Source organism: Pongo pygmaeus, chromosome 2, assembly GCF_028885625.2.
Source record: "Pongo pygmaeus isolate AG05252 chromosome 2, NHGRI_mPonPyg2-v2.0_pri, whole genome shotgun sequence".
NCBI classification, from domain to species: domain Eukaryota; kingdom Metazoa; phylum Chordata; class Mammalia; order Primates; family Hominidae; genus Pongo; species Pongo pygmaeus.
In genome coordinates this window covers 40988695-41015334 of record NC_085930.1, presented here as the reverse complement: position 1 = coordinate 41015334, position 26640 = coordinate 40988695, and the positions used below count along the sequence as shown (strand labels likewise).

The following is a 26640-nucleotide window of genomic DNA, read 5'->3' as shown; positions in this document are numbered from 1 at the left end:
TGCAGTAAAAAGGAAGTATACAATCAAACTATAATTTGCAAGTGAATTATAGTTGTGTTTCTTTCCACTTGTATACAATCCCATGTTTCATGCTTCTATCATAAGAATAAGTACATTGGCTCACCCTCATATGCACAATGCCATTGGAGATCTTCTCTACAAATAACAATAGGAGACAAGAAGAACAACCATGTATTTACGCAAGTAGAGCCTGTTTAATTATAGACATTGGGAAAAGCCTAATTATATTTTTTGTGCTATATTATCCTGCAACCCCTCCTGCTGTTTTTTTTTTTTCTGTATAAAAGTCTTGCGTGATGATATGTGAATCAGTCAGAACTTCGATTACCCTTTTAAAGAAGCATTTTTATACTGTATATGGTTGGATAAAGCAAATAATGCCTTACCGTGTTTTCTTCGCCATTATCAGGTGCATGGTGAGGGTTCTCATCAGTAGGGAGGACACTATGTCTTTCTACAGGAAAAAAAGAGAACTTAAAAATAATTTCTTTGCAAACACCAAAATTCTCCCTTAGTCCTATCTCAATATAATAATGTTATTAGAATCATCTGAGTTACTCTCCCTTCATATCTTTAACAAACAACATGAAAAATGCATTCAGTGTAAAAACACATCATCAGAAGCAGCAGTAAATGTGTATGGTTGATCCAGGTGCTCCAAAGAGGGGGAATAAAGGCAGTTCAGTCAGCTCAGCAATTCCTGGCTCCTTGTGATCCTTGGCCTGGTTCCTACCAACTGCTAACAATGGAAATGTCATAGCCAAGGAGGGGATAAGAGTGATGGTTAAAGAAAAAGGGATATGTCATTTCTCAAAGAAGGCCTCCTTATGGACTTTCCTAAAATATGGCCCTTTAATACATATCTTAGACAAAGTGCATTTTAAAACAGTAATAGAAAAGGGAATTTAAAAATAAAACATATGAACCACAGTCATGAAACTACGACCAGGGAGCTAGAGCTAGGAAAGGTTTTGTGGCTTTTCATATAACAGCTTCAAATATATTTTCAGCCCATCTCACTGCAGAAGTATGGAATATATCTATTTTTTAAAGTGGCCAATACTGTGACAGAGTTTTTGCCCATATCTTTTGACTGCTCCTCCAGAACCAGAATCCATTCTTCTCTCAGCCATGGGAGGCTGACCTCGTTGGGCTCCATCAGCAGGGTGTCTGCTCCTCCTGGCTTCTAGCTGGGCTGGAGATCAGAGACAGGGAAGAGTGAAATTTGGTATTTACTCTCCCAGCTGTTTTCCTGTAAGGTCACCTTGGTCTGGCTCTGTCCTTCAATTGAAAGTCACTCTCTGATTTTTTGAAGGGTTTTTTGTATCTCTATCTCCTTCAATTCTGCTCCCATCTTAGTTATTTTTTGTCTTCTGCTAGCTTTTGAATTTGTTCGCTCTTGCTTCACTAGTGTTTTTAATTGTGATGTTAGGGTGTCGATTTTAGGTCTTTCCTGCTTTCTGATGTGGGCATTTGGTGCTATAAATTTCCCTCTCAACACTGCTTTAGCTGTGTCCCAGAGATTCTGGTACATTGTGTCTTCGTTCTCATTGGTTTCAAAGAACTTATTTATTTCTGCCTTAATTTCATTATTTACCCAGTAGTCATTCAGGGGCAGGTTGTTCAGTGTCCTTGTAGTTGTGTGGTTCTGAGTGAGTTTCTTAATCCTGAGTTCTAATTTGATTGCACTGTAGCCTGAGAGACTGTTATGATTTCCATTCTTTTTCATTTGCTAACGAGTGTCTTACTTCCAATTATGTGGTCAATTTTAGAATAAGTGCTATGTGGTGCTGAGAAGAATGTATATTCTGTTGATTTGAGGTGGAGAGTTCTGTAGATGTCTGTTAGGTCTGCTTAGTCCAGAGCTGAGTTCAAGTTCTGAATATCCTTGTTAATGTTCTGTCTCATTGATCTAATATTGACAGTGGGGTGTTAAAGTCTCCCACTATTATTGTGTGAGAGTCTAAGTCTCTTTGTAGATCTCTAAGAACTTGCTTTATGAATCTGGATGCTCCTGTATTGGGTGTATATATATTTAGGATAGTTAGCTCTTCTTGTTGCATTGATCCCTTTACCATTATGTAATGTCTTTGTCTTTTTTGATCTTTGTTGGTTTAAAGTCTGTTTTATCAGAGACTAGAATTGCAACCCCTGCTTCTTTTTTTTTTTTTTTTTTTTTTTTTTTTTTTGCTCTTCATTTGCTTGGTAAATATTCCTCTATCCCTTTATTTTGAGCCCATGTGTGTCTTTGCACATGAGATGGGACTCCTGAATACAGCACACTGATGGGTCTTGACTCTATCCAATTTGCCAGTCTGTGTCTTTTAACTGGGGCATTTAGCCCATTTACATTTAAAGTTAATATTGTTATGTGTGAATTTGATCATGTCATCATGTTGCTGACTGGTTATTTTGCACATTAGTTGATGCAGTTTCCTCATAGTGTCGTTGGACTTTATATTATGGTGTTTTTTTTGCAGTGGCTGATACCAGTTTTTCCTTTCTGTATTTAGTGCTTCCTTCAGGAGCTCTTGTAAGGCAGGCCTAGTGGTGACAGAATCCCTCAGCATTTGCTTGTCTGTAAAGGATTTTATTTCTCCTTCACTTATGAAGCTTAATTTGGCTGGTTATGAAATTCTGGGTTGAAAATTCTTTTCTTTAAGAATGTTAAATATTGGCCCCCACTCTCTTCTGGCTTGTAGGGTTTCTGCAGAGGTATCCATTGTTAGTCTGATGGACTTCCCTTTGTAGGTAACCTGACCTTTCTCTCTGGCCGCCCTTAACATTTTTTTCCTTTGTTTCAACCTTGGAGAATCTGACGATTATGTGTCTTGGGGTTACTCTTCTCAAGGAGTATCTTAGTGGTGTTCTCTGTATGTCCTGAATTTGAATATTGGCTTGTCTTGCTAGGCTGGAGAAGTTCTCCTGGATAATATCCCAAAGTGTGTTTTCCAACTGGGTTCCATTCTTCCCATCACTTTCAGGGACCTCAATCAATCACAGGTTTGGTCTTTTCACATAGTACCATATCTCTTGGAGGCTTTGTTCATTCCTTTTCACTCTTTTTTCTCTAATCTTGTCTTCATGCCTTATTTCAGTAAGTTGATCCTCAGTCTCTCATATCCTTTCTTCTGCTTGATCAATTTGGCTATTGATAGTTGTGTATGCTTCACGAGTTCTTGTGCTGTGTTTTTCAGCTCCATCAGGTCATTATATTCTTCTCTAAACTGGTTATTCTACTTAGCAGTTCCTGTAACCTTTTATCAAGGTTCTTAGCTTCCTTACATTGGGTTAGAACATGCTCCTTTAGCTCAGGGGAGTTTGTTATTACCCACCTTCTAAAGCCTACTTCTGTTAATTTGTCAAACTCTTTCTCCGTCCAGTTTTGTGCTCTTGCTGGAGAGGAGTTGCAGTCATTTGGAAGAGAAGAAGCATTCTGGTTTTTTAAACGTTCAGCATTTTTGTGCTGGTTTTTCCTCATCTTCATGTATTTATCTACCTTTGATCTTTGAGGCTGATGACCTTTGGATGTGGTTTTGTGTTGATATTGATGTTACTGCTTTCTGTTTGTTAGTTTTTCTTCTAACAGTCAGGCCCCTCTTCTGCAGGTCTGCTGCAGTTTTCTGGAGGTCCACTCCAGATCCTATTTGTCTGGGTATCACCAGTGGAGGCTGCAGAACAGCAAAGATTGCTGCCCACTTCTTCCTCTGGAAGCTTTGTCCCAGAGGGGCACCAGCCTGATGCGAGCTGGAGATCTCCTGTATGAGGTGTCTGTCAACCCAGGAGCTGGTAGTATGAAAAGATTAACAAAATGATAGACTGCTAGCTAGACTAATAAAGAAGAAAAGAAATAAGAATCAAATAGACACAATAAAAAATGATAAAGGGGATATCACCACTGATCTCACAGAAATACAAGCTACCATTAGAGAATACTATAAACACCTCTAAGCAAATAAACTACAAAATCTAGAAGAAATAGATAAATTCCTGGACACCCTCCTAAGACTAAACCAGGAAGAAGTCGAATCCCTGAAAAAACCAATAACAAGTTCTAAAACTGAAGCAGTAATTAATAGGCCACCAGCCAAAAAAGCCCAGGACCAGACAGATTCATAGCCAAATTCTACCAGAGGTACAAAGAGGAGCTGGTACCATTCCTTCTGATACTATTCCAAACAACAGAAAAAGAGGGACTCCTCCCTAACCATTTTATAAGGCCAGCATCGTCCTGATTCCAAAACCTGGCAGAGTTACAACAAAAAATGAAAATTTCAGACCAACATCCCTGATGAACATCAATGCGAAAATCCTCAATAAAATACTGGCAAACCGAATCCACAGCCCATCAAAAAGCTTATGCACCATGATCAAGTTGGCTTCATCCTTGGGACGCAAGGCTGGTTCAACATATGCAAATCAATAAATGCAATCCATCACATAAACAGAACCAATGACAAAAACCACATGATTATCTCAAGAGATGCAGAAATGGCCTTCGATAAAATTCAACACCCCTTCATGCTAAAAACTCTCAATAAACTGGGCATCGATGGAACATATCTCAAAATAATAAGAGCTATTTATGACAAACCCATAGCCAATATCACACTGAATGGGCAAAAGCTGGAAGCATTCCGCTTGAAAACCAGCACAAGACAAGGATGCCCTCTCTCACCACAGTTCAACATAGTATTGGAAGTTTTGGCCAGGGCAGTCAGGCAAGAGAAATAAATAGAGTATTCAAATAGGAACAGAGGAAGTCAAATTGTCTCTGTTTGCAGATGATGTGATTGTATATTTAGAGAACCCCATCATCTCAGCCCAAAATCTCCTTAAGCTGATAAGCAACTTAAAGTCTCAGGATACAAAATCAATGTGCAAAAATCACAAGCATTCCTATACACCAATAACAGACAAACAGAGAGCCAAATCATGAGTGAACTCCCATTCACAATTGCTACAAAGAAGATAAAATATCTAGGAATACAACTTACAAGGGATGTGAAGGACATCTTCAAGGAGAACTACAAACCACTGCTAAAGGAAATAAGAGAGGACATAACCAAATGGAAAAAAATTTCATACTTATGAATAGGAAGAGTCAATATAGTGAAAATGGCCATACTGCCCAAAGTAATTTATAGATTCAATGCTATTCCCATCAAGCTACCTTTGACTTTCTTCACAGAACTGGAAAAAACTACTTTAAATTTCATATGGAACCAAAAAACCGCCCATATAACCAAGACAATCCTAAGCAAAAGAACACAGCTGGAGGCTTCACACTGCCTGACTTCAGACTATACTACAAGGCTACAGTAACCAAAACAGCATAGTACTGGTACCAAAACAGATACATAGACCAATGGAACAGAACAGATGCCTCAGAAATAACACCACACATCTACAACCATTCAATCTTTGACAAACCTGACAAAAACAAGGAATGCGGAAAGGATTCCCTGTTTAATAAATGGTGCTGGGCAAACTGGCTAGCCATATGCAGAAAATAGAAGCTAGGCCCCTTCCTTACACCTTATACAAAAATTAATTCAAGATGGATTAAAGACTTAAACATAAAACCTAAAACCATAAAAACCCTAGAAGAAAACCTAGGCAATATCATTCAGGAAATAGACATGGACAAGGACTTCATGACTAAAACACCAAAAGCAATTGCAACAAAAGCCAAAATTGATGAATGGGATCTAATTAAACTAAAGAGCTTCTGCTTAGCCAAAGAAACTATCATCAGAGTGAGCAGGCAACCTACAGAATGGGAGAAATTTTTTGCAGTCTACCCATCTGACAAAAGTCTAATATCCAGAATCTAAAGGAACTTAAACAAATTTACAAGAAACAAATAAACAGCCCCATCAAAAAGTGGGTGAAGGATATGAACAGACACTTCTCAAAAGAAGACATTTATGCAGCCAACAAACATGAAAAAGAGCACCTCATCACTGGTCATTAGAGAAATGCAAATCAAAACCACAACGAGATACCATCTCACACCAGTTAGAATGGTGATCATTAAAAAGTCTGGAAACAACAGATGCTGGAGAGGATGTGGAGAAATAGGAACGCTTTTACACTGTTGGTGGGAGAGTAAATTAGTTCAACCATTGTGGAAGACAGTGTGGCAATTCCTCAAGAATCTGGAACTAGAAATACCATTTGACCCAGCCATCCCACTACTGGGTATATACCCAAAAAATTATAAATCATTCTACTATGAAGACACATGCACATGTATGTTTATTGCAGCACTATGCACAATAGCAAAGACTTGGAACCAACCCAAATGCCCATCGATGATAGACTGGATAAAGAAAATGTGGCACATATACACCATGGAATACTATGCAGTCATAAAAAAGAATGAGTTCATATGCTTTGCAGGGACATGGATGAAGCTGGAAACCATCATTCTCAGCAAACTATCCCAAGGACAGAAAACCAAACACCACATATTCTCACTCGTAGGTGGGAATTGAACAATGAGATCACTTGGACACAGGGTGGGGAACATCACACACTGGGGCCTGTTGGAGGATGAGGGTAAAGGGGAGGGAGGGCATCAGGTCAAATACCTAATGTATGTGGGGCTTAAAACCTAGATGACAGGTTGATAGGTGCAGCAAACCACCAAGGCACATGTATACCTATGTAACAAACCTGTGTATTCAGCACATGTATCCCAGAACTTAAAAAGAAAGAAAGAAAAAAAGAAGTAAGTCACTCTCCTTACAAGGCAACTAATCTTACGTGACTCTCTCCTTCCAAGTTTTGGGAACTGCTCTCTGTCCTTGTCCCTTCAAGTTTAAGTTTGCTAGTGATTTGGGTGCGCCCAGCCATGAATATACTGTTTCGTAAGTTCTTTATCCAGTTTTGAGTGTGCCATGTGTTTTCAGTTGAGAACTGACTTATGCAGACTTCCACTAAAGAAACTAAACTATCATTCTTGAGTAGGATATAGCACCACCTCCCATAATTTGAACCTAATCCAATCACAAATATCAGTATATTAGGTCAACGGTTGATCTTGGTGGACAAGCTAGACTGCCTGTGGTCTCTTACTCCTTCTGGCCAGCCAAGGGACAGGAACTAGGCTGCCTATTAGTACGAATGATCACAGGGCTAGAATTGGTGAAATGCTTGCTCTCCATTGCCCCTAAAACTATATCTTCAATAATAGTTTCTGCTATAACCCTAATCTCCTAACTTCAGCAGGGGCAATAGCCAAATATCAACCAGAAGGACAGATAAAAGAGACATAGGATCTATCTCAAGTTCCCAGAACACCCAGAGCCTTCTCAGGGGGATAATGGAATAAGGGAGGGCTTCTGGGGGCCTGAACCTGCCTCTGCCACTAGCTGGCTTGGTGATATTAAATGATCCACCTAAATCTGTTTCACATGCCTACTTGGCACTTCAGCTAACTTCCCGGATTCCTGTTTCCTGATCTGTAAAATGTGGAGATCAACTAGATCTAAGTTTTGCCCAGATGCTCTCTAGCTCAAAATTCTGTTACTAAAAGCAAAATACTTTAGGAAAGTATTCCCTAAAAGTACTTCCCATGATCATGGCATCTTAAGATATTTTAAATTACTAGTAAGGTTTTTTGCCTGAAATTTAGAAAAAAATTAATTGAACAACAATTAAAATGAAATGACCCATAAGAAAAGAACAATGCAATTTCAATGAGAGCACCAACCTTGACTAAGCTCAGAGCAAGGGAGAACAGGCAGAGCCCAGGGACTTAACGAGGTATTTGGCTTCCTTCTGAGGTGTGAGGGTAAGGAAGAACTCATGGTCCTATAACTCCAAAGGCAACTTCTTAAAGCTTTGGCTTTTTTCTTTCCAGTTACTTTTCAATGCAGGATGATTAAGTCATCCTGGTTATCATTTTAATATTAGATTAAAATTTTTAAAAGTATGATCTTCAATTAATTTAATTTCCCAATTATTTATTGACAATAGTAGGAAACCTAAAGGCAATAGCAGTGTGCTGCAGTGAATATGCTTGTATATAGTTTGGTGTACCTCTGCTCATTTAATGTGAGATAAATTCCTAGAAGTAGAATGGTTAGGTGGAAATGTAGGAGCATTTTAAAAGATTTTGGGTGAATTTTGTGAATGACATTCCAGAAAATTCAGATCAATTTACATGCCCAGTAGCTGTTTGGGCATGTATTTCCATGTTATCTTTAATATACATGATGTGGAACACGTAGGGCAGAGCCCAAATTCTTCTATTACCTCTGCGACATTTTACTGTCCAAATCAGCAGAGTAACTGCCAAAATCACAGAGGGCACCAAAATCCATAAGGCTTTGTTATGGGAAGCTGTTTCTTGGCTCGGTTCTAAAAAAAAAAGGAGAAACAAAGTCTGTGAACTGGAAGAAAAATTACCAGATAAGAAACGTGTGGGTGGGTAAGGGTGGAGTATGTTTACTATTTTAAAAACTAGTTATTTCTGCATTACAGGTAGGAGGCTGAATTCATATGAAAACACTTTGCATAATAAAAAGGTCCTTTAGGATAAAGCCAAGAGCCCAGACTGGACAGGAGAGTTTGTCTTGAGCATAAATATCTCCTAGTCTCAGTGTATCTATTGTGGGAAACCTACAGACACCATAATATTATTGGAGATTGGTGGCGGTTGGGGGAGCTGGGAGAAAAGTCTGAAAACTGGAGAGGTAATACATCTACTATGCATTTTCAGTTTCTATTGCTTTATACTGTAATAAGAAACAGCACATTTTTATAAAGGAATAATTATGTCCATAAATTAGCCTCAGCCCAGTGTTCACCTTGGAGGATGAAGTAAGAGTGCAGTCTGCCATTGGCCTAGAGAAGACAGGGTCCTAAGGGAACAGTGGTAAGTTCAGAGGTGATAAAAGGAGATGAGTAGAAGCCCTGGTCTTGAGTTAGAGGTGGCAGGTGACCACAGAGATAATAGACACAGTAGTCCCCACCTTATCCCTGGAGGATACATTCCAGGACCCCCAAGTGGATGCCTGAAACCTTAGTACTGAACCCTATGCATACTATACACTAATTTCTTTTTCCATCTTCACAGTTTTATAGGTAGAAGATTCATTCTTACTGTAGATCTTAGCAATCTCAACATAGGCTCTTTTTTCCTCTTAAGTTGAGAGCTTTCCCTTAAAGGAAGCACTTTACGGCTTCTTTTTGGTGTATCTGAACTGCCAGCATCACTATTCTTGTGCTTTGAGGCCATTCTTAAATAAAATAAGGGTTGCTTGATCACAAGCACTGCGATATCATGACAGTAGATCTGATTACCCGGAGGGCTAAGTGACTAACAGGCAGGTAGCATCCACAGTGTGATATGCTGGACAAAGGGAGGATTCACTTTCAAGGCAGGATGGAGTGGGATGACATGCAATTTCATCATGCTACTCAGAATGGCACACAATTTAAGACATTATTTCTGGAATTTTCCTTTTAAAAATTTCAGACAGTGGTTGACTTTGCGTAACAAACTGCAGAAAAGGAGGACCTGCTGATAGTGTTTGGAGCTCCTCAGAAATAACTGGATGAGCCTAAACTTTCTCCAGCATCTTGGTCAGGACTAGAATTGTTGAAATTAATATTAATGGAAATGGGGACTCCAGAGACCCTGGGTTACCAAAGTCAGAACCCTGCTAACCTTATGGTCTATGTTCTGCTAAAACGTGGGCAGCAAGCATTAGAGCACAAAGGTCAATTCAGGGGGAAAATGTTTGTGGCTATCCTTTAGAATGAATACCTCTGTTTACATAACAAATGTAATTTTCTATGAACATACTATAGTGTTTTACAACTAATAAAATATTAATCTCTCCACCTATTTGTGTCATTCTGAAATTCCTTACAGGAGTCCGCTTTATCCCTGGTTTAACTTTCTGAGGTTTTATTTACCAATGGTCAACTGTAGTCCAAACATAACCAAATGGAAAATTCCAGGAATAAATAATTCTTAAGTTTTAAATTGTGTGCCATTCTGAGTAGCATGAAGAAATATCATGTTACACCACTGCATCCCACCTGGGACGTGACTGCGCCCTTTGTCCGGCATATCCACGTTGTACACACTACCACCATGAATCATTTACTAGCCATCTCAGTTATCAGATTGACTGTCATGGTATAACAATGCTTGTATTCAAGTAACCCTTATTTTCTTTAAGAATGGTCCCAAAGCACAAGAGTAGTGATGCTGGCAATTTGGATATACCAAAAAGAAGCCATAAAGTGCCTCCTTGAACTAAAACAATTAAAGCCCTTGACTTACAAAAAATCATATATTGAGGTTGCTGAGATCTGTGGTGAAAATGAATCTTCTATCTGTAAAATTGTGAAGAAAGAAAGAAGAAAATTTGTGTTAGTTTTGCGGTCATGTCTCAAACTACAACAGTTATGGCCACAGTGTGTTGTATATGCTGAGTTAAGATGGAAGTGGCATTAAATTTGAGGGTGGAAGACATGAACAGAAATGTGTTCTGGTTGATGATATGTTGCACTGGAAAGCTTTGGGCTTATATGAAGACTTCAGCAAGAGATCCCTTGAAACAGGCCATTTACTGCAAGTAGAGGATGGCTACACAGATTTAGAAATCAGCTTGGACTGAAAAATATAAAAATTACTGGAGAGGCTGTGTCTGCTGATGAAGAAGCTACAGCCACATTTCCATCCAAAGCAAATCTTTAATTGCAATGAAAGCAAGCTCTGCTGGAAGAAGATGCCCAATAGAACCTGTATTCATAGAAGTGTGAATGAGGCACCAAGGCATAAACATGGAAGGACAGATTAATCCTTGTGCCATGTGGGAATGCATATATAGGGTTTAGTACTGTCCATAGTTTCAGGCATCCACTGGGGGTCTTGGAACATATCCCCCAAGGAAAGGGGGGACTACTGTACCTATATAAAGGAGAGATTAAGTAGGAATGTTAGGTTGACTTTCTACAGTGTTTTCATATGCATTTTTCTTCCTCCTAAAGGAAATCCTACAAGGTATAGCTACTTCTCACTGTACTCATGACCCTCAGGTTCCCCCATCTGTAAAGATATTTGCCCAAGGTCACATATTGATTCAGCAGCAAAACTTAGCAAGGATTATTTAATTCCATTCAGCTTGGTGCAACCTTAATTGAGCAGATCTAGATTTGAGGAATCATAAGTACCCCTATCTTGTTGTAGCACCTCCTGGGAAAGGCAACAAATGGAAAAGCCATCCTTGAAAGGATGATATTTAAGGTACCAAGACTGTTTGCCCTGTTCCCTGGCCTGCTGGGGTGGCTCCTGCCAAGTCCTCTTCCTGGTGGGGAAGGGTGAGCACACCCTCCCCCAGCCCCACCTGGCCAACATTTATTTGAGAATGAGAGGTTCTGAAAATACTCTTTTGTCAGAGATGGAATGGTCCTGATGTTTCACTTCGTGTGAACTGAAAATTAGATCTCTGGGTGGGAAGACGGGCCATATGTAGTCTTCAGGACATTTCTTCTTGACTATTTTTTTTTTTACACTCCAAAATTAATCCAACATGAGGCAACATTTTTAAAAATAGATTGCAGGCTTAACTGTATTTTACATAAAACTGACACTTTTATTTTTGGAGAAAAATAGGAGCTTCAAATGCAGCCCCAGTTTTTCATTCTCTACTCTCAAAGTGGCAGCTCTACAAAGGGAGTGTTATTACTCAATGTCCAGAAGCTTCCAAGTATTTGAAGATCACATAACCTAAAGGACAACTCTGTCCTCTTGTCTTCAAATCTCACTACATAGAATCACCAAAACTTCAAATGTTATTCTTCCTAATTTTCACAATTGAAATGATAGAAATATTTCTAAAACATAAGTTCCACTGGTTCAAATACCTTTATTGAAGGACAGAAAGAGCTGCCATGGTCTGCCATGATGTGAAGTTGATAGTTTAAGGGTGGGACCATCCAGCTCACCTAGAAGGTCAGCTTCATGAGTATATATTCCATGACTTAATGGTTAGTTGACTAGAAATATTTTAGATAATGGTTTTGGCAGTGAACTATCAACAGAGGTAAAAATGAACTGAACTAGGAATATATACTTGGTGCTTCAAATATTGTGTGGTGACTATTTCCAAGTTCATAGACACTGCCATGATTTCCCAGCATTCTTCAGGACCCTGACTGTAACTTCGTAATGTGTCTCTAGCCTTGACTTCCCAAACCCTAGGCCTAAGGTATATATTAGGCACAGCAGTGAGCAGAAATGGAAGATGCTCAGCGCATGGAGTCATCAAAATATGTCTCCTCCTCATTTCTGAAGCCCCAAAATCCTGAAAGGAAATCTGTGGGAGTAATTTTTTTTTTCAAAACAGGACTTTTGTGTGGTTGAAGGAGGGAGGGTGATCGACATCCTGACCAGAAATATCCCTGTAGATTTTACTTTGAGAAGGTATCAATGTATTCTTGAAAAGTCAACCTAATTTTCTGTTTGATATTCACAAACCTCTAATGCTACAGCCAAAACCCATTATCCAAACCTACTTGCAACTTACCTACGTGCACTGTGTGGGTGGTAAGTAAAGTATATTCATCCGAAGAAATATTGCATAAATATTCCCCACTGTCTGAAAGATTAAGATCCATCAAATTCATAGAGAAGTCACTCTGGTTTATCAGCTCTTTGTTCCATGAGAATCGGGATTCATTGATAATTGTATTTTGTGAGGAGCTCAGATAGTAAGCCAGGATAGAGAAAGTCCCACTTTTCATTCTGGACCAAGTAACTTTGAAGTCTTGTTTTGGTGAAAAATAATCATTTACAGGTTGACATGAGAGTGAAACGTGTTCACTTTGCATTTTATGAAGGCCATCTAACAACACAATAGAAAAGAAAACATCAATGAAGATAAACATTTCGAAAGAATTCTCTAAGTTACACTTAGAAAGCAGAGAACAAAGGCACTAATATTGATATATTTGGAAATAACTTTTTGGAAAGTAATTATATTTGTGCTGTGGTTTCTTAAAAGACAAGTTTTACTACCACTATTTTAAAGTTTCCCACCAAGGTTAGTTTAGACCTTCAAGGAGGGCTAAGCCAGGGCCAGCTAGAGGAGTGATATACTTGTTTTAACTCTTAGAACCTGACAGTAAGCACTCAGGAATGTTGCTACCAGTTGCTAGCCTATTAAACTCAATGTTCTCCTTCTCTTGGCCCCTCTAATGCTGGTGTTCCCCAGAACACCCCTTTTGTTACCCTACCTACTCCCTAGTGGTCTCTAACTTTTATGGCCTCACTACTTCTTAATCTCTTTATCTAGACAAAATCTCTTTTTCTGCATATAAGAATATTTCCAGCTGTGTGCAGGCAACCCCCACTGGACTGAGCTCTTTTAGAAGAGGGACTCTGCTGAATTTTCTTGGCTTGCCCCTCCAGACCCAGCTCCATCTTGTCCTTCCTGTTCTGTAGTGGTGTAGGCTGACCTCTATGGACTGTCATGGATGGTTCTCCCTGGCTCTAGACTCACCTGGCTTCCAGTCTACCTGCAGGAGAGTGATGCCAAAGCAAGCCTTCCAAAAGGCAAATCCAGGGCCTCTTTGATGCTTCAAATCCCTCTTCTGATTCATCCTACCTCCAAGACTCAACAAGCTCCTTAGCAACGTGCAAAAGGTCTTTCATCTGTTTTTTGCCTCCCTCTCCAGGTTCATCTCTTGATCCGTTAATTCCACAAATCCAGGCAATTTTACTTTTCTGTGCTTTTTACCTGGAATATTCTTCTTCTCCTGGAATGTCCTACTACTCTTCTAAAATTCTGCCCTTATGCAACTTTCTTAAGCACATATTCTGTAACAACCCCATTCATGTCCAACCACAGAGAATAGAATTAATCATTCCCTTTGTAAGCTATGTTCCTAGTTTAATTTTTATATTTGTACTAGATGCTGTGGATCCAGAAATCAGTAGAGACCATGTTCTTAAGTTCACAGTCCGTGAGCAACAAAACTTGGCACGTAATAGCTTTTCAATGAGACCAAACAGTACTGAGCCTAAAGAACTGTTCATGCTTCAAGACACTCAATTCTAAATGAACATGAGAAATTAGGATTTTACAAAGACAATATTTACAATATTAACATTTGCAACCCTTTCCCATGTTTCCATTGCTGCCTGACTGATGGAGAATGAACATTGGGTACTCATGCCTTTAACACTGGACTCATGTAAATGTGGTGAATCACCCAGAATTTCAATATATTTTTGGTGAGCATTTTGAGAATATGAGATGCTAGGAAAGAGAAGGCTGAAAAAAAAAGATAACCTCCATTTTCCCCATATAAGGGAGACTGACAGAAAATTTTTGCTTTGTTACAAATAAAATGAAAAACAGGCTGGGCACGGTGGCTCACGCCTGTAATCCTAGCACTTTGGGAGGCCGATGTGGGTGGATCACGAGGTCAGAAGTTCGAGACCAGCCTGACCAACATGGTGAAACCCTGTCTCTACTAAAAAAATATAAAAATTAGCCACGTGTGGTGGCATGTGCCTGTAATCCCAGCTACTCAGGAGGCTGAGACAGGAGAATCACTTGAACCTGGGAGGCGGAGGTTGCAGTGAACTGAGATCATGCCACTGCACTCCAGCCTGGGCGACAGAGGGAGACTCCATCTCAAAAAAAAAAAAAAAAAAAAGGAAAACAAATTTTCTTGGACTTGGATATGGAGATAGCAAATTAATTTTTATTAAATAGGTTTTGGATATAGAGATTGATCAGAGTTTGGATCTGTTCAAATAAATGAGAGGAAAGAGTGCTAAAAACTGACCATGTTGTGATAGAGGTGTTGGATAAAGATTGATGGGCTAATACTATGTAAAGAAACTAAAAAGAAGCAATAATACTCATTGATATTTTAATTGTAAGATTGGAAGTTGTGATCTGCTGAAAGACAAGTATTCTTTCTCCTTTGATCTTTTAAAGAGCAATGCTGGTAGGAAATCCCTTTTGAAGGATGAGCCATTGACAAATACATTAATATTCAAGAATAGATTTGCTTCTTTCCACTTCATAAATGTTTTCATTCAACTCATAAATACCTAGCAAGGTAAGAACTACTTCTATTTTATCAATGAGGTACTAATGCTCAAAAGTAAGAATGATTGCTTAATGTAATACAGCCAGAAGAACCAGCCCTAGGGCTTCGGTCTTGGTCTTCTAACCGCTGCAGATGGATTTGCTTTCTTTTCTTTCATCTTCCTTTCTTTCTTTTCAAATCAGTCCCCATTACCCCCCAACTTTGAAATAGCATGTGTACACAGAAAGTCCTGTGGAGCCTACCTTTCATTGTCCAGCGCCCTGTCCATGTTTGCTTCAGCAGGGAATTTTCAATTGTACATTCATAAGATGAATTTGATCCTGTAATATTCAGTGTGCTGTTAATAGAAAAAGGATCCAAAGACCCTGTTTCTTCCATATTGTTTTCAGAGATAGGTGTGTTGTCCATTTTCCACATGATAATTGGACGAGGATAAACACTTAACACGCTGCATATTAAGAAGCTGTTTGTGTTCCTCTTTTCATACTTCATCACGGGTGTGAGAAAAACTACATAGGAGAAAGACGGGCACATGAAAAACTGCCATCATTAGCTTCTTTATAGGCCATCTGTGCAGAATACTTTTTAATATCCATGAAATGAAAAGATAAGTTCTATGAGCAAAACTTGGCAGTTACTGAAAGGGAAAACAAACAAACACCTCTGTAGAACCTTAAGATATAGTGTGGTTATCTAGAAGAAATAAAAAAAGAGCAGGCATGGGTATGTGGCAACTAGCAATCTCAATTCTCTAGAAACATAGCTGGAAAAGAAATCTAATGGCCTCATTGAGAAACCAAAATGAGGATGTCTAAGTCTATAAAGTAGAGTTCATGCGGCACTCTACACTCCTCAAATACTGTCTCAGAGCACCTATTTGACTCTGTTTACACATAATTTTGTGATTTCTGAATCAAGGTCTGAAGCAGCTAAAAGGGACAGAAGAAAAAGAAACAAGTGCTGGGAAAAACAACCCATTAGAAAATACTGCATGTATGTGTGTGTGTGTATATATATCTATATGTAAAATTGTACTATATCTTATAATGCATACTAACTATATTACATATAAATGATCAGCAGCCTGATCATTAACAGAGCACATCATCAGGAACTCTTGGTAATCCAGTAATTACGAGCCATGAAGCTCTTTGAATTTCTTCAATTTTAATCTAATACTTGTTTGGTTCAATATAACTATGAGAATTAGTAACAGTTAATATATTAATGCAGTTAATATATTATATAGTTATATTAACTGTATAATATAACCACCATGAAGCTGTGCCTGAGTGATATTAACTGTATATAACTGTATATATTAACTATATTAATGGCTTATAGTTATATAGGTATAGTGTTATATATAGCTAATACAGAGAAGGAAAGCATATAATATAAAAATTAACCTCATTTATAATATAGAAAAATGCAATTTAAATCAGCAATTCAATATTTTTTCAGTCATCATATTGGCAGTTATTTGGTACCGATAAGACTAAGGGGAAAGTGGATAGTCTTATGCTGCTAGTGTCAGTAACCCATTAAAATCTTCTGGTACTTTGCTTTCAGATTATTTCCCGGTATTAAGTACAACTATAAGGATGTTCATCACAACCATGTAATGTAAAACACTGGAAATGCCTCAGTACCCACCAACAGGGGAACAGTTGTATCATTTATAACATTAGTATACTACAAGTTGCTGTGCATTAAAAATAAGCAGATTTCCATGTATTGACTTGGAAGGAAGCTCATAGCATATTAGGAAAAAGAGGCTTACTAATAACATGGAATGATGTCATTGCTGTTTCATGAAACTTTACATGCACACTTACCTCCCACTTTTAGCACCACTTTGTTTGTAATCACTTGAATTGCTGTTCCTACATAGCAGGTGTAGATTCCTTCGTCCAGAAGGCTTACTCTTCTGAAAAATAGAGACGCATTCCCATTTTGAATCTCATTATAGAAAAGGGATGTCCTGTTTGCATATCTGGGATCTTGGCTTTCCAAATGGTCACTGCCTTTGTAGTAACTGTGAACCTTGTAGCTGTCTTGATACTTCCAGTGTATTACGACTTCGGATCCCCTCTCAAATGAAGAAGGGAGAATTACATCTTCATCAAGTCTTCCAATGACGATTTGTTCATTCATAGGAACATAAGTGAAGAAAGCCAAAGGGAATATGCCTACAGTCAAGAGCAGAGAAGTTATAAAGAGAATTAATGATATGTGCTCGTTCAGGATTATACCAGAATTACCCGGAAGAACTTTCCTAGGTTAGCAGCCTGATTATTAATAGACCACATAATCAAAAACACTTGTCTGATTATTAGAAACAAACTATGAAGCTCTGTGTTTGAGTTTTAATTTTAATTGAATATCTGTTTTATGCAATGTAACTGGGAGAACTGGTAACAGCCCAAGGCATAGAAACACTGGTTTGCTGCGCACTTGATCAGTAATCTTGTCTCTCTTCCAATCCTGGCCTGGAAATCATGTATGTTAAAAGACTCCTTTTGATTTCATTCCCAGAACACATTCACATTTAACTCCTACTATGGCAATAATAAATTAGTTTATCCAGCTAGCAACAGCCAGCAGGCCCTAAAAGAATGGAATAAACTCAGCTTGACTGGGTAAGAAAATATTTGGAGCACGTAGAAGACAATGCTGGGTTCAGGAATCTGATAGGAATATCTATACACTAGATCTAAATAGGGGAGGACATGAGCAGGAGGAGTCAAAAAGGGAAAGAGAATCATTCATTTGCTTTGACTTTAAGGCTGCTCTCAGGATATCCTGAGTTGGTCAAAATGTAGGTAAGGAATATCTGGAGACAAATCTGGAAGCCTAATCCCCAGTTCTCTTGATTTACTTATTTTGTTTTGTTTTCTTTTCACTGTCAACTTCACAAGTTAATTTCAAAAAGCAAATAAAATCAACAGAATAAGAGATTTTTGCCGAGAAAATATACCCAGACAATTCCTATCATTGAAGGAGGTAATCTAACTGCTTTGATTTACAGAATATTTTAAGTAGATCTTGTGCCCTGTCTATGGATTCTAAGATATTAGCACTGGAAAGGATCTTATTTTTTGGACAATGGACTAACTCCTTTGGCTCATGGCCCAGTCCACCCAAGATGGAAGAACTGGGTGCCCAAGTGGCTCTGTCACAGTCTTTATCCTCTACCTTCCCTTCTGGGGCTCTTTCTACCCTACCATGTCCTGCCTCTCTTCTTCAGAGAGACTTAGTTTCTCTGCAGAGCTAGAGGGATGTGGCATTATGCTGAAAGAAAGACACGGAAAGATGGGAAAGGAAAAGAGTGATTGTCGATCTCCCTAATTGCTCTGCTAAACTCCTCTAATGTTTCACTGGATAATTAAGAATGCCTGTCGTAGGACCTAGCAAAGCTGATAATGCCTTCTGTCAAGTGGTAAGTACCAAGCTTACACTTTAAAAAAAAAATCAATCAATCAAACTTGCCTTTCCAGTGAACTTATTTCTGGTAGCAGATAACAGATTAGGAAGAGTCTTAATCAGAATGGACAGAAAAAATACATATAATTTTTAGTCTTCATGCAGACTTCCAGCCTGTTCTTTGCTTCTGATTAACTGATGATTTAGGAAAGTTCATGATGCTATGGCTATGGAGGAAATAGCCACCTTGCATTGTGTGCTCATGTTTCTATCTGATAATGCAAATAACTAACACTTGTATTACAAAGGAAATTACCTTGAGATCCACTCAGAGATGTTATGAGAATGAGGAAGAAAGACAGTACTGTCTGTGCCTTCATGTCTTGTTCAGGACATATTAGTCATGCTATCAAAGAGAAGTAAAGTGCACACGTTATGGATTTAAAATGCAAAAGGGAATTGGAAAAGAGTGGTACATTCATACGAATAATTCTTTTGTAGCCATTAAATATGATATTGTAAAGGATGGTTCAATGGCATGGAAGGAATTTCTTAATAGGTTATTGGAGAAATATTAGATTACAATACAATTTCTAAATAGCATGGTTCCTTTTTTAAAAGCATACACATTTCTGCTCATATGATACTGACAAGATATATGACTAAGTATATGAGGATGTTAACTCTGAAGAGCAGGTTTCATATCTGAAGCAGTGACTGCTATTAACAGGTGCTGAAACATGGCTCTTGAATGAATAAAGATTTGGTATATCTGCAACAGTGGTTCTCTGGATAATAGTTTGTTATTTTTAAAGCTTTCTACATGGACATATTGCTTTTATGATAGAAAATACTAAAACCAATTTAAATTCAATATTAAGTGCCAGTGGTGTTAACTATGATGTTATTTATAATCACACATAAAGAACAACTAAAACCTGAAAATATATTTTTACATATCCAATACTAGTGCAAGCCATTAAATTCATGGGTTACAAAGCGTGTTTCAAAAACTCAAAAAAGTGAGAAAATATAGATGGCAAAATGTGTGTACAGAAAAATACAGTTTTAAGCAAGTACAGTATAACTGATTTTCCCAGATGATAGGATTCAAGTTAATTTTTACACTGTAAGAAATAGCTTGTTTAAAGAATAGCATACAATTGGTTTTAAAATCTCTAAAAGAAAGTTTTAAAGGTATCATTTGGTGGCTGGGCGTGGTGGTTCACACCTGTAATCCCAGCACTTTGGTAGGCCAAGGCAAGAGAATTGCTTAAGGTCAGGAGTTCAAGACCAGCCTGGCCAACATGGTGAAACCTTGTCTCTACTAAAAATACAAAAATTAGCCGGGTGTAGTGGCATGTGCCTGTAGTCCCAGCTACTCGAGAGATTGAGACAGGCAAATTGCTTGAACCAGGGAGGTGGAGGTTGCAGTGAGCCGAGATTACACCACTGCACTCCAGCCTGGGCAAGACAGTGAGACTCTGTCTCAAAAAAGTAACAATAAAATAAAATAAATAAAAAAGATATCATTTAGGAGCTCTACTATTACAAGAATACATTCTATATTTGTTGTGAGATATGTGATTTAAGAATGACTTAAAACTATTTTAAGAAGTGAAATTAATCATGCAATATACCCATGTAACAAGCCTGCACATGTAACTCCTGCTAAAATAACAATTTTTTTAAAAAAGTAAAATTAGATTCCTTAATCACATCTTATCAAAATAAAACCTGGTAGATTAATAATTTAGAGTTTCATTTTTACATTTTAAAGACTATAAGAAAGTTATTGAAAACACAACCTTAGGAAGAAGGCCTTTTAACATAACTGTACATTTTCTATTATCTCTATAAAAATGGAAAAAGCTACAAAATATAGAAATACTTTTGCAATATGACACAGTTATCACTCCAATTGTTTTTATTTCTCTTAGAGCAATAACTAAGATAGTTGGTAAAGTCAAAACTGCTACAAAATAGTATTAGTTATCAAAATTGAGACCTTCATATTTCTTCCTATGGAAGTATTTGCATGTATAATATATAAAAGGATATCACAATGATTATTTTGGAATAGTAAGGTTACAAGTAATCATTAAACTCATTTTTCTACTATGAAAATATGTCAACATGTAATAATACCTTTTGCCTCTATATGCCATTAAAAAAAAAACCTTGAAATTTAATTACCGTCTCTTTCCAAGCAAAAATTAACTCAAATTCACCTTGTTTAATGTAACCCTGAAACATTCCATGTCCATTGTCTTACTAAAGGTTCATCCTCCCATTGCCTAGAATGACTCCAATATTTGCTGCCTTCTCTTGAAACTGACATTCCCTTTTCTCATCTCCTTTCCAGCTGATGCTCTTACTTCGTAATTGTTGTGACTGATTATGGCTACTCCCTCATCCTCCTATCACTAACTCAACCAACCCATTAACATCTAGGTGCACTCTTTTTGTCTCTCCTTCTTCTCTTATCCAAGGCCAAACCCTTCACTATACTCTGCATCTCACACCTTTCTGTATTCAAGAAATTTGTCCTGTAAAATGAGTTAGGGAGGATTCCCTCTTTTTCTATTGTTTGGAATCGTTTCAGAAGGAATGGTACCAGCTCCTCTTTGTACCTCTGATAGAATTCGGCTGTGAATCCATCTGGTCCTGGACTTTTTTTGGTTGGTAGGCTATTAATTACTGCCTCAATTTCAGAACTTGTTATTGGTCTATTCAGGGATTTGACTTCTTCCTGGTTTAGTCTTGGGAGGGTGTATGTGTCCAGGAATTTATCTGTTTCTTCTAGATTTTCTAGTTTATTTGCATAGAGGTGTTTATAGTATTCTCTGATGGTAGTTTGTATTTCTGTGGGATCAGTGGTGATATCCCCTTTATCATTTTTTATTGTGTCTATTTGATTCTTCTCTCTTTTCTTCTTTATTATCCTGGCTATGGTCTATTTTGTTGATTTAAAAAAAAAAAAAACAGCTCCTGGATTCATTGATTTTTTTGAAGGGTTTTTCGTTCCTCTATCTCCTTCAGTTCTTCTCTGATCTTAGTTATTTCATGTCTTCTTCTAGCTTTTGAATTTGTTTGCTGTTGCTTCTCTAGTTCTTTTAATTTTGACTTGGAACCAACCCGAATGTCCACCAATGATAGACTGGATTAAGAAAATGTGGCACATATACACCATGGAATACTATGCAGCCATAAAAAAGGATGAGTTCATGTCCTTTGCAGGGACATGGATAAAGCTGGAAACCATCATTCTCAGCAAACTGTCACAAGATCAGAAAACCAAACACTGCATGTTCTCACTCATAAGTGGGAGTGGAACAATGAGAACACATGGACACAGGGAGGGGAACATCACACACTGGGGCCTGTCAGGGGGTGGGGGGCTAGGGGAGGGATAATGTTAGGATAAATACCTAATGTAGGTGACAGGTTGATGGGTGCAGCAAACCACCAGGGCACCTGTATACCTATGTAACAAAACTGCTGTTCTGCACATGCAACCCAGAACTTAAAGTATAATTAAAAAAAAAAAAAGAAATTTGTTCCTGCAATCATATTTCCTTTCTACGGATCTCTCTCTCTCTCCTGAATCAATTCTATAGGCATAAATGCTCCAATCACCCATCCTAGAAACATGAGAAAAAAACAAAATATTCTCCCCTTGCTCTTGATTATCTATTTCTCAGCTCCATTAATTTCTTGAAATAATTGTCTAAATAGCTGTCTTCATTTCCCACTTTACAATCTCCTACCAACTCTCGGCTCTTTTCTGAATGACATGTCATAAACTGCCCTTGTCAGTATTACCAAGAACACCAAAAACAATAATATTATTTGTGCTCATCTAACTCAACCTTGCAGCAGCATTTAATGTAATTGACTGTTACCTGCCTTTGTTAAGAGTCTTCTCTTGGTTTCTGGAACATCATACTCTCCTAGTTTTTCTTTCCTTACTACTGTTCCTTCCTAGTCCTTTACTGGTTCTCTTCTGCTTGCCCTATTTATGTGCAAATATGGAATGTTACCAGGTTTTCTACTTTCCCTCTATTCCCTCCTTAGGCGAGTTTGTCTCATGACTCTGAATATAATCTGTACATCAAGGATTCTCAAACTTACCTACTGGATCAAGGTCATATATTCAACTATTCTTCTGAACTGTTCATTTAGATTCCCTAAGTTAACATGAGCCATTTCCACCTCATTTCCTTTTCCATTTCTCTATGACCCACCCCAAACACAACAAAACAGCAAAAACTATCCTGTTCTTTCTCCAGTCTTCATCTCAACTAGTACCAAATTCTTCCAGTTTGGGCCAGAAACTTAGAAATCAATCTTGACTCTTCCATTCTCTTATGCCCCATATCTAATCTATTAACCAATCTTTTTGTTGCTGTTAATGAATTAGATAAACTCCATTATTTGTCTACTCTCCAACTCTACTCTTACCATCCTGCTCCAAAGCCACTATCCCTTCTTACCTGGATATCTACAAATACGCATTTGGCTGGTTACCCTTTTCCTACTGTTGTCTCCTTCCAATCCACTGTCAATACAGCAGTCAGGAGTCATATTTTTTTAAAAAGAAGTCATTCTATAATATTCTCCTAATTAAATCCCTCCAGTGGCTTCCCACCACACCTAGAGTAAGATCCAAATTCTTAACCCTAGCATCCCAAGCCTTGAATCCTCTGCTCCTAGTCCTGTCTGTCCCCCCATCCTTTCCCACAGCAGCCCACAAAATACATTCCTGGAGACTTGTGAACACAAGTGCTCTAATTCAAGGGTCAGCATGAGCATGAGCCAAAAATTGAGTCTCTGAGGACTATTTAATTCATGTTTTGAATAAAGTGAGAAATTACAGTAACCCATTTATCATCTAAGATAAAGTATTATGAATAAAAAAATGCCCAACCTCTTCTACACAAAGGCTTGATTTAGTGCTGTTGAAATAATTTCAGCGTTCAGCTAAGTGAGGCAGTTAATGAGTATTTGGCCCTATTTTTATGCCTAGGTTTTATTTTTAGACATTTATTTTTTTCCCCAAAAGCAGCAGAAAGCTTCCACCTTAGATTATACTGAAGTTTCCCAAGTTGCAATCAGCACCCTTACAAAAGGGCTCAAATGTGAGAAGCATCTTGTTCTGGTACTTTTGGCTGGATTCCAGATGTGAGGGAGAAAGGCAGAGAGAGGCAGCCTCTGCAATAGAATATGGCAAAAAAGAAATCCATATGCTAAGACTAATCAGACAGAAGAGAAAATTGAGGCCATTTCTACAAGCATAAAACAGCGAAAACAGAACAGCTCCCCCATACCCATCTTAATAGCTCCAGACTAAATTGACCACAGCCATCAGTACTAATTGTGACAATGATGATGCAAACATCACTTGTGGTTGGGACAGATTCTCTAGCCTGCATATTAGTAATGCTCAAAACCATTTCACAATGTATGTGTACTTCACAACATCATGTTGTACACGATAAAAACATATAATGTTATCTGTCAATATATTTTTTAAAAGACTAGTCCTGGCCTCATAACTGCTGGTCTCAATCTGACCAGAGCCACAGAACAGGTCAATTCTCTTTTTTGAAAAAGAAGAATGTTTTGCATCACTCTCATCATTATGCCAGTTCATGAATGTTCTGCATTCCTTTGAGGAAAAGCAGCTTCTAGGGTGCTACATTCTCCTCTGCATTGTTTTTACTTTCTGTGCCTTACCACAGTGCTCATGACACAGAGCTAGTTTGTAAAAGACATCTTAACAAAGGAAAACTCTTTGTAGCATCCTGGGGATGTTCCTTAGCATCCACTTAGATTTTAATAGGATTGACTGTTTAGACAGAAAAAGAACAGAAGAACAATTTCAGGATTACCCTCTCTTTACTCAAAATATCTCTCCTGATGTTTTACAGTGAAATCCCACCATTTAGGGGATTTATACGTGTACTGAAACTTTGATCTCTAGGGGTGCTGTCTTTGCCTTTGGTTCTGTTTTGGTGTGTTTTTACTTTTGATTTTGGAAATCAAGCTAAGATTACGTGCTAACACGTTTTGGGGGAGGTGAGGAGGTGCAATTGCAGGGCAGGAAGAGTGAGGGAAAAGGGGAAGTGAAACAAGGAAGAATGGAAAACAGATACTAGGTGGTGCTTGCTTTGCCAGCCACAGATTCAGAATGGAAAATAGAGCTACCTGCTCAGTCACAAGGGACAATCTCTAGACACGCTCTACAGAACCACAGCAGCTCAAAACAATCCATCAGAGGAAGAGAGCAAGAAGGAATTTATCTGTAAGTTGCCCCCCACTGGTTAAAGTTTCCCCCATTGGCATTAGCTCCTATGCTCTTCCTGGTTGTGCCTATGGCCCCTTGGGAAAAGCACTACGAAAGCCAAATGCCATGCCTTACTGTATGGCATTTTGACTGTATGATGCTTTGTGTTTGAGTCTGGAAACGGGACCGGTGAAACCGCAGCCTGTGTGTTTCCTTGGGTCACGTCTGGACTCTGCAGCTGCTGCACTTCCCATGGTGGAAGTCATAATAGGGGACATGTTGAAGTTGGCTTTCCCAGAGGAAACGGGTCAGCTGGTGACATTTGGAAATTGGGGCTGGTCTCTTTTTGTCTAACCAGTTGAGGGCCCAAGAGATAAGAGAAACCCAGAAAATTTAGGGAAGCTCATAAATTGGGTCCAATAAAAGTAGCTATTTTAACAATACCACACATTTACTATCTGATATTCTGTGAATTTGCAGTTAATCACCTACACAGATCCCCTTTTACTGCTTTCATCAATTTAGTTTTCACACACATGTTGCTTAGCTGCTGCTACCTGCTCACATAACTTCAACCTTCTTTGGAGGATTGTACTTGGATGATGGAAGCAGCAGTTCTCAGGTTATGTTGCTTTGCAACTCCCTGCCCCAGTGGTGGCTTCAAGGCAAGAAACATCCTGTAGCCCAGAGCTCCCTTGGGTTCAGGCTGAGCCTTCACCTGAAGCCACATTTTTTCTTAGCATCTTTCTCTGTGTCATACTGCTTCTCACTCTTCCTTACAGCCTTCGTACAGTTAATGAGAACACTCCTCTCTTTACTTGCCCTCAATTCCCCATCTCAGGAGGGGTTGGTTCCCTGGAAGCAGAGCCCAGGATGAAGCACTTGAACAGGAATCCACATTACACAAGGCAGTCCAGGGAACTACTCCTGCTTCCAGGGACCATTTTCCAGCTCAGCCTTCAATCACGAAATGTTTCTTCTTGTCAAATGGGTAGATAATATAATCCTCCTTAATAGCTCTCTATATCAGAAAGAATATAGCTAGACAGAGTGGGGTTTTGTTGTTGTTGTTGTTGCTTAGCAAGAATGCTGCAAAGCCAAGAAAACAGACAAAAGAAATTGCCAGGGTTAACATGGCAGACAGCAGGCATTTTGTCGAATACATCAAGGTAGTGAGCAATTGAACAAAACTCCATTAAATAAAGTTAGTGTTGAACATGTGCACATGTAAGGCCAAGGACTTCTTAGTCACCTTTTTCTCTGTAAAACATATTGCTAGATGCCCATGGCACACCAAGTGCTTCTAAGCCAGTGCACTCTTTCTGTACACTTCTACCCCCTGCAGTTCAGTGGATTACCATCAAATAATTTAACAAAATGCTATGTTAATTGATTAAATGGGAGGACAAGACCAAACCTGGTATATCTTCAATGACTAATTGAATAAGATGAATGCTTTGGAAAAGCTAAATAAAAGCAAGTCACAACAAAGATGAAAAAAAATCAGTTATTGTATTAGGTGTGGAAGAGACAATGGCAAAAGATTCAAAGCCAATTGTAAGAGCCTAGGAGGAACTGGACTTTTTTGTACACATTTGAATGCAAAGGTCTCTGGCCATTTTTAAGAAACAAAAACTGGAAATACTGAATAATGCATTGTTGATTAACTTGTTCTATGGATACAGGAAAAAGAAAATCAAACAGTGGCACCATACTCAGGACAAGGCTTTGACACTGTTTTTCCCAAAAGACTAGAAAATGAGTGGACTTTTATGTTTAGGTTTAAAACATTCAAAATGTATAATTTGAAT

The 26640-nt window shown here is 38.4% G+C and overlaps 1 protein-coding gene across 2 annotated transcripts in view; it reads right to left on the bottom strand.

Moving 5' to 3' along the window:
* HHLA2 (HHLA2 member of B7 family) overlaps positions 1–26640 on the bottom strand; it is a 140439-nt gene that overhangs the window by 1145 nt on the left and 112654 nt on the right. Inside the window, exons 4-9 of one of the 2 annotated variants that reach the window (XM_063661597.1) lie at positions 18857–18946; positions 16953–17306; positions 15357–15623; positions 12576–12893; positions 8287–8391; positions 408–475 (exon numbers count right to left, since the gene is read on the bottom strand). In XM_063661597.1, coding sequence (XP_063517667.1) covers positions 408–475; positions 8287–8391; positions 12576–12893; positions 15357–15623; positions 16953–17306; positions 18857–18920 — 1176 coding nt within the window. In that variant the 5' untranslated portion in view covers positions 18921–18946. The remainder of the gene's footprint in view (positions 1–407; positions 476–8286; positions 8392–12575; positions 12894–15356; positions 15624–16952; positions 17307–18856; positions 18947–26640) is intronic. The other variant, XM_054483601.2, reaches the window with a different exon arrangement.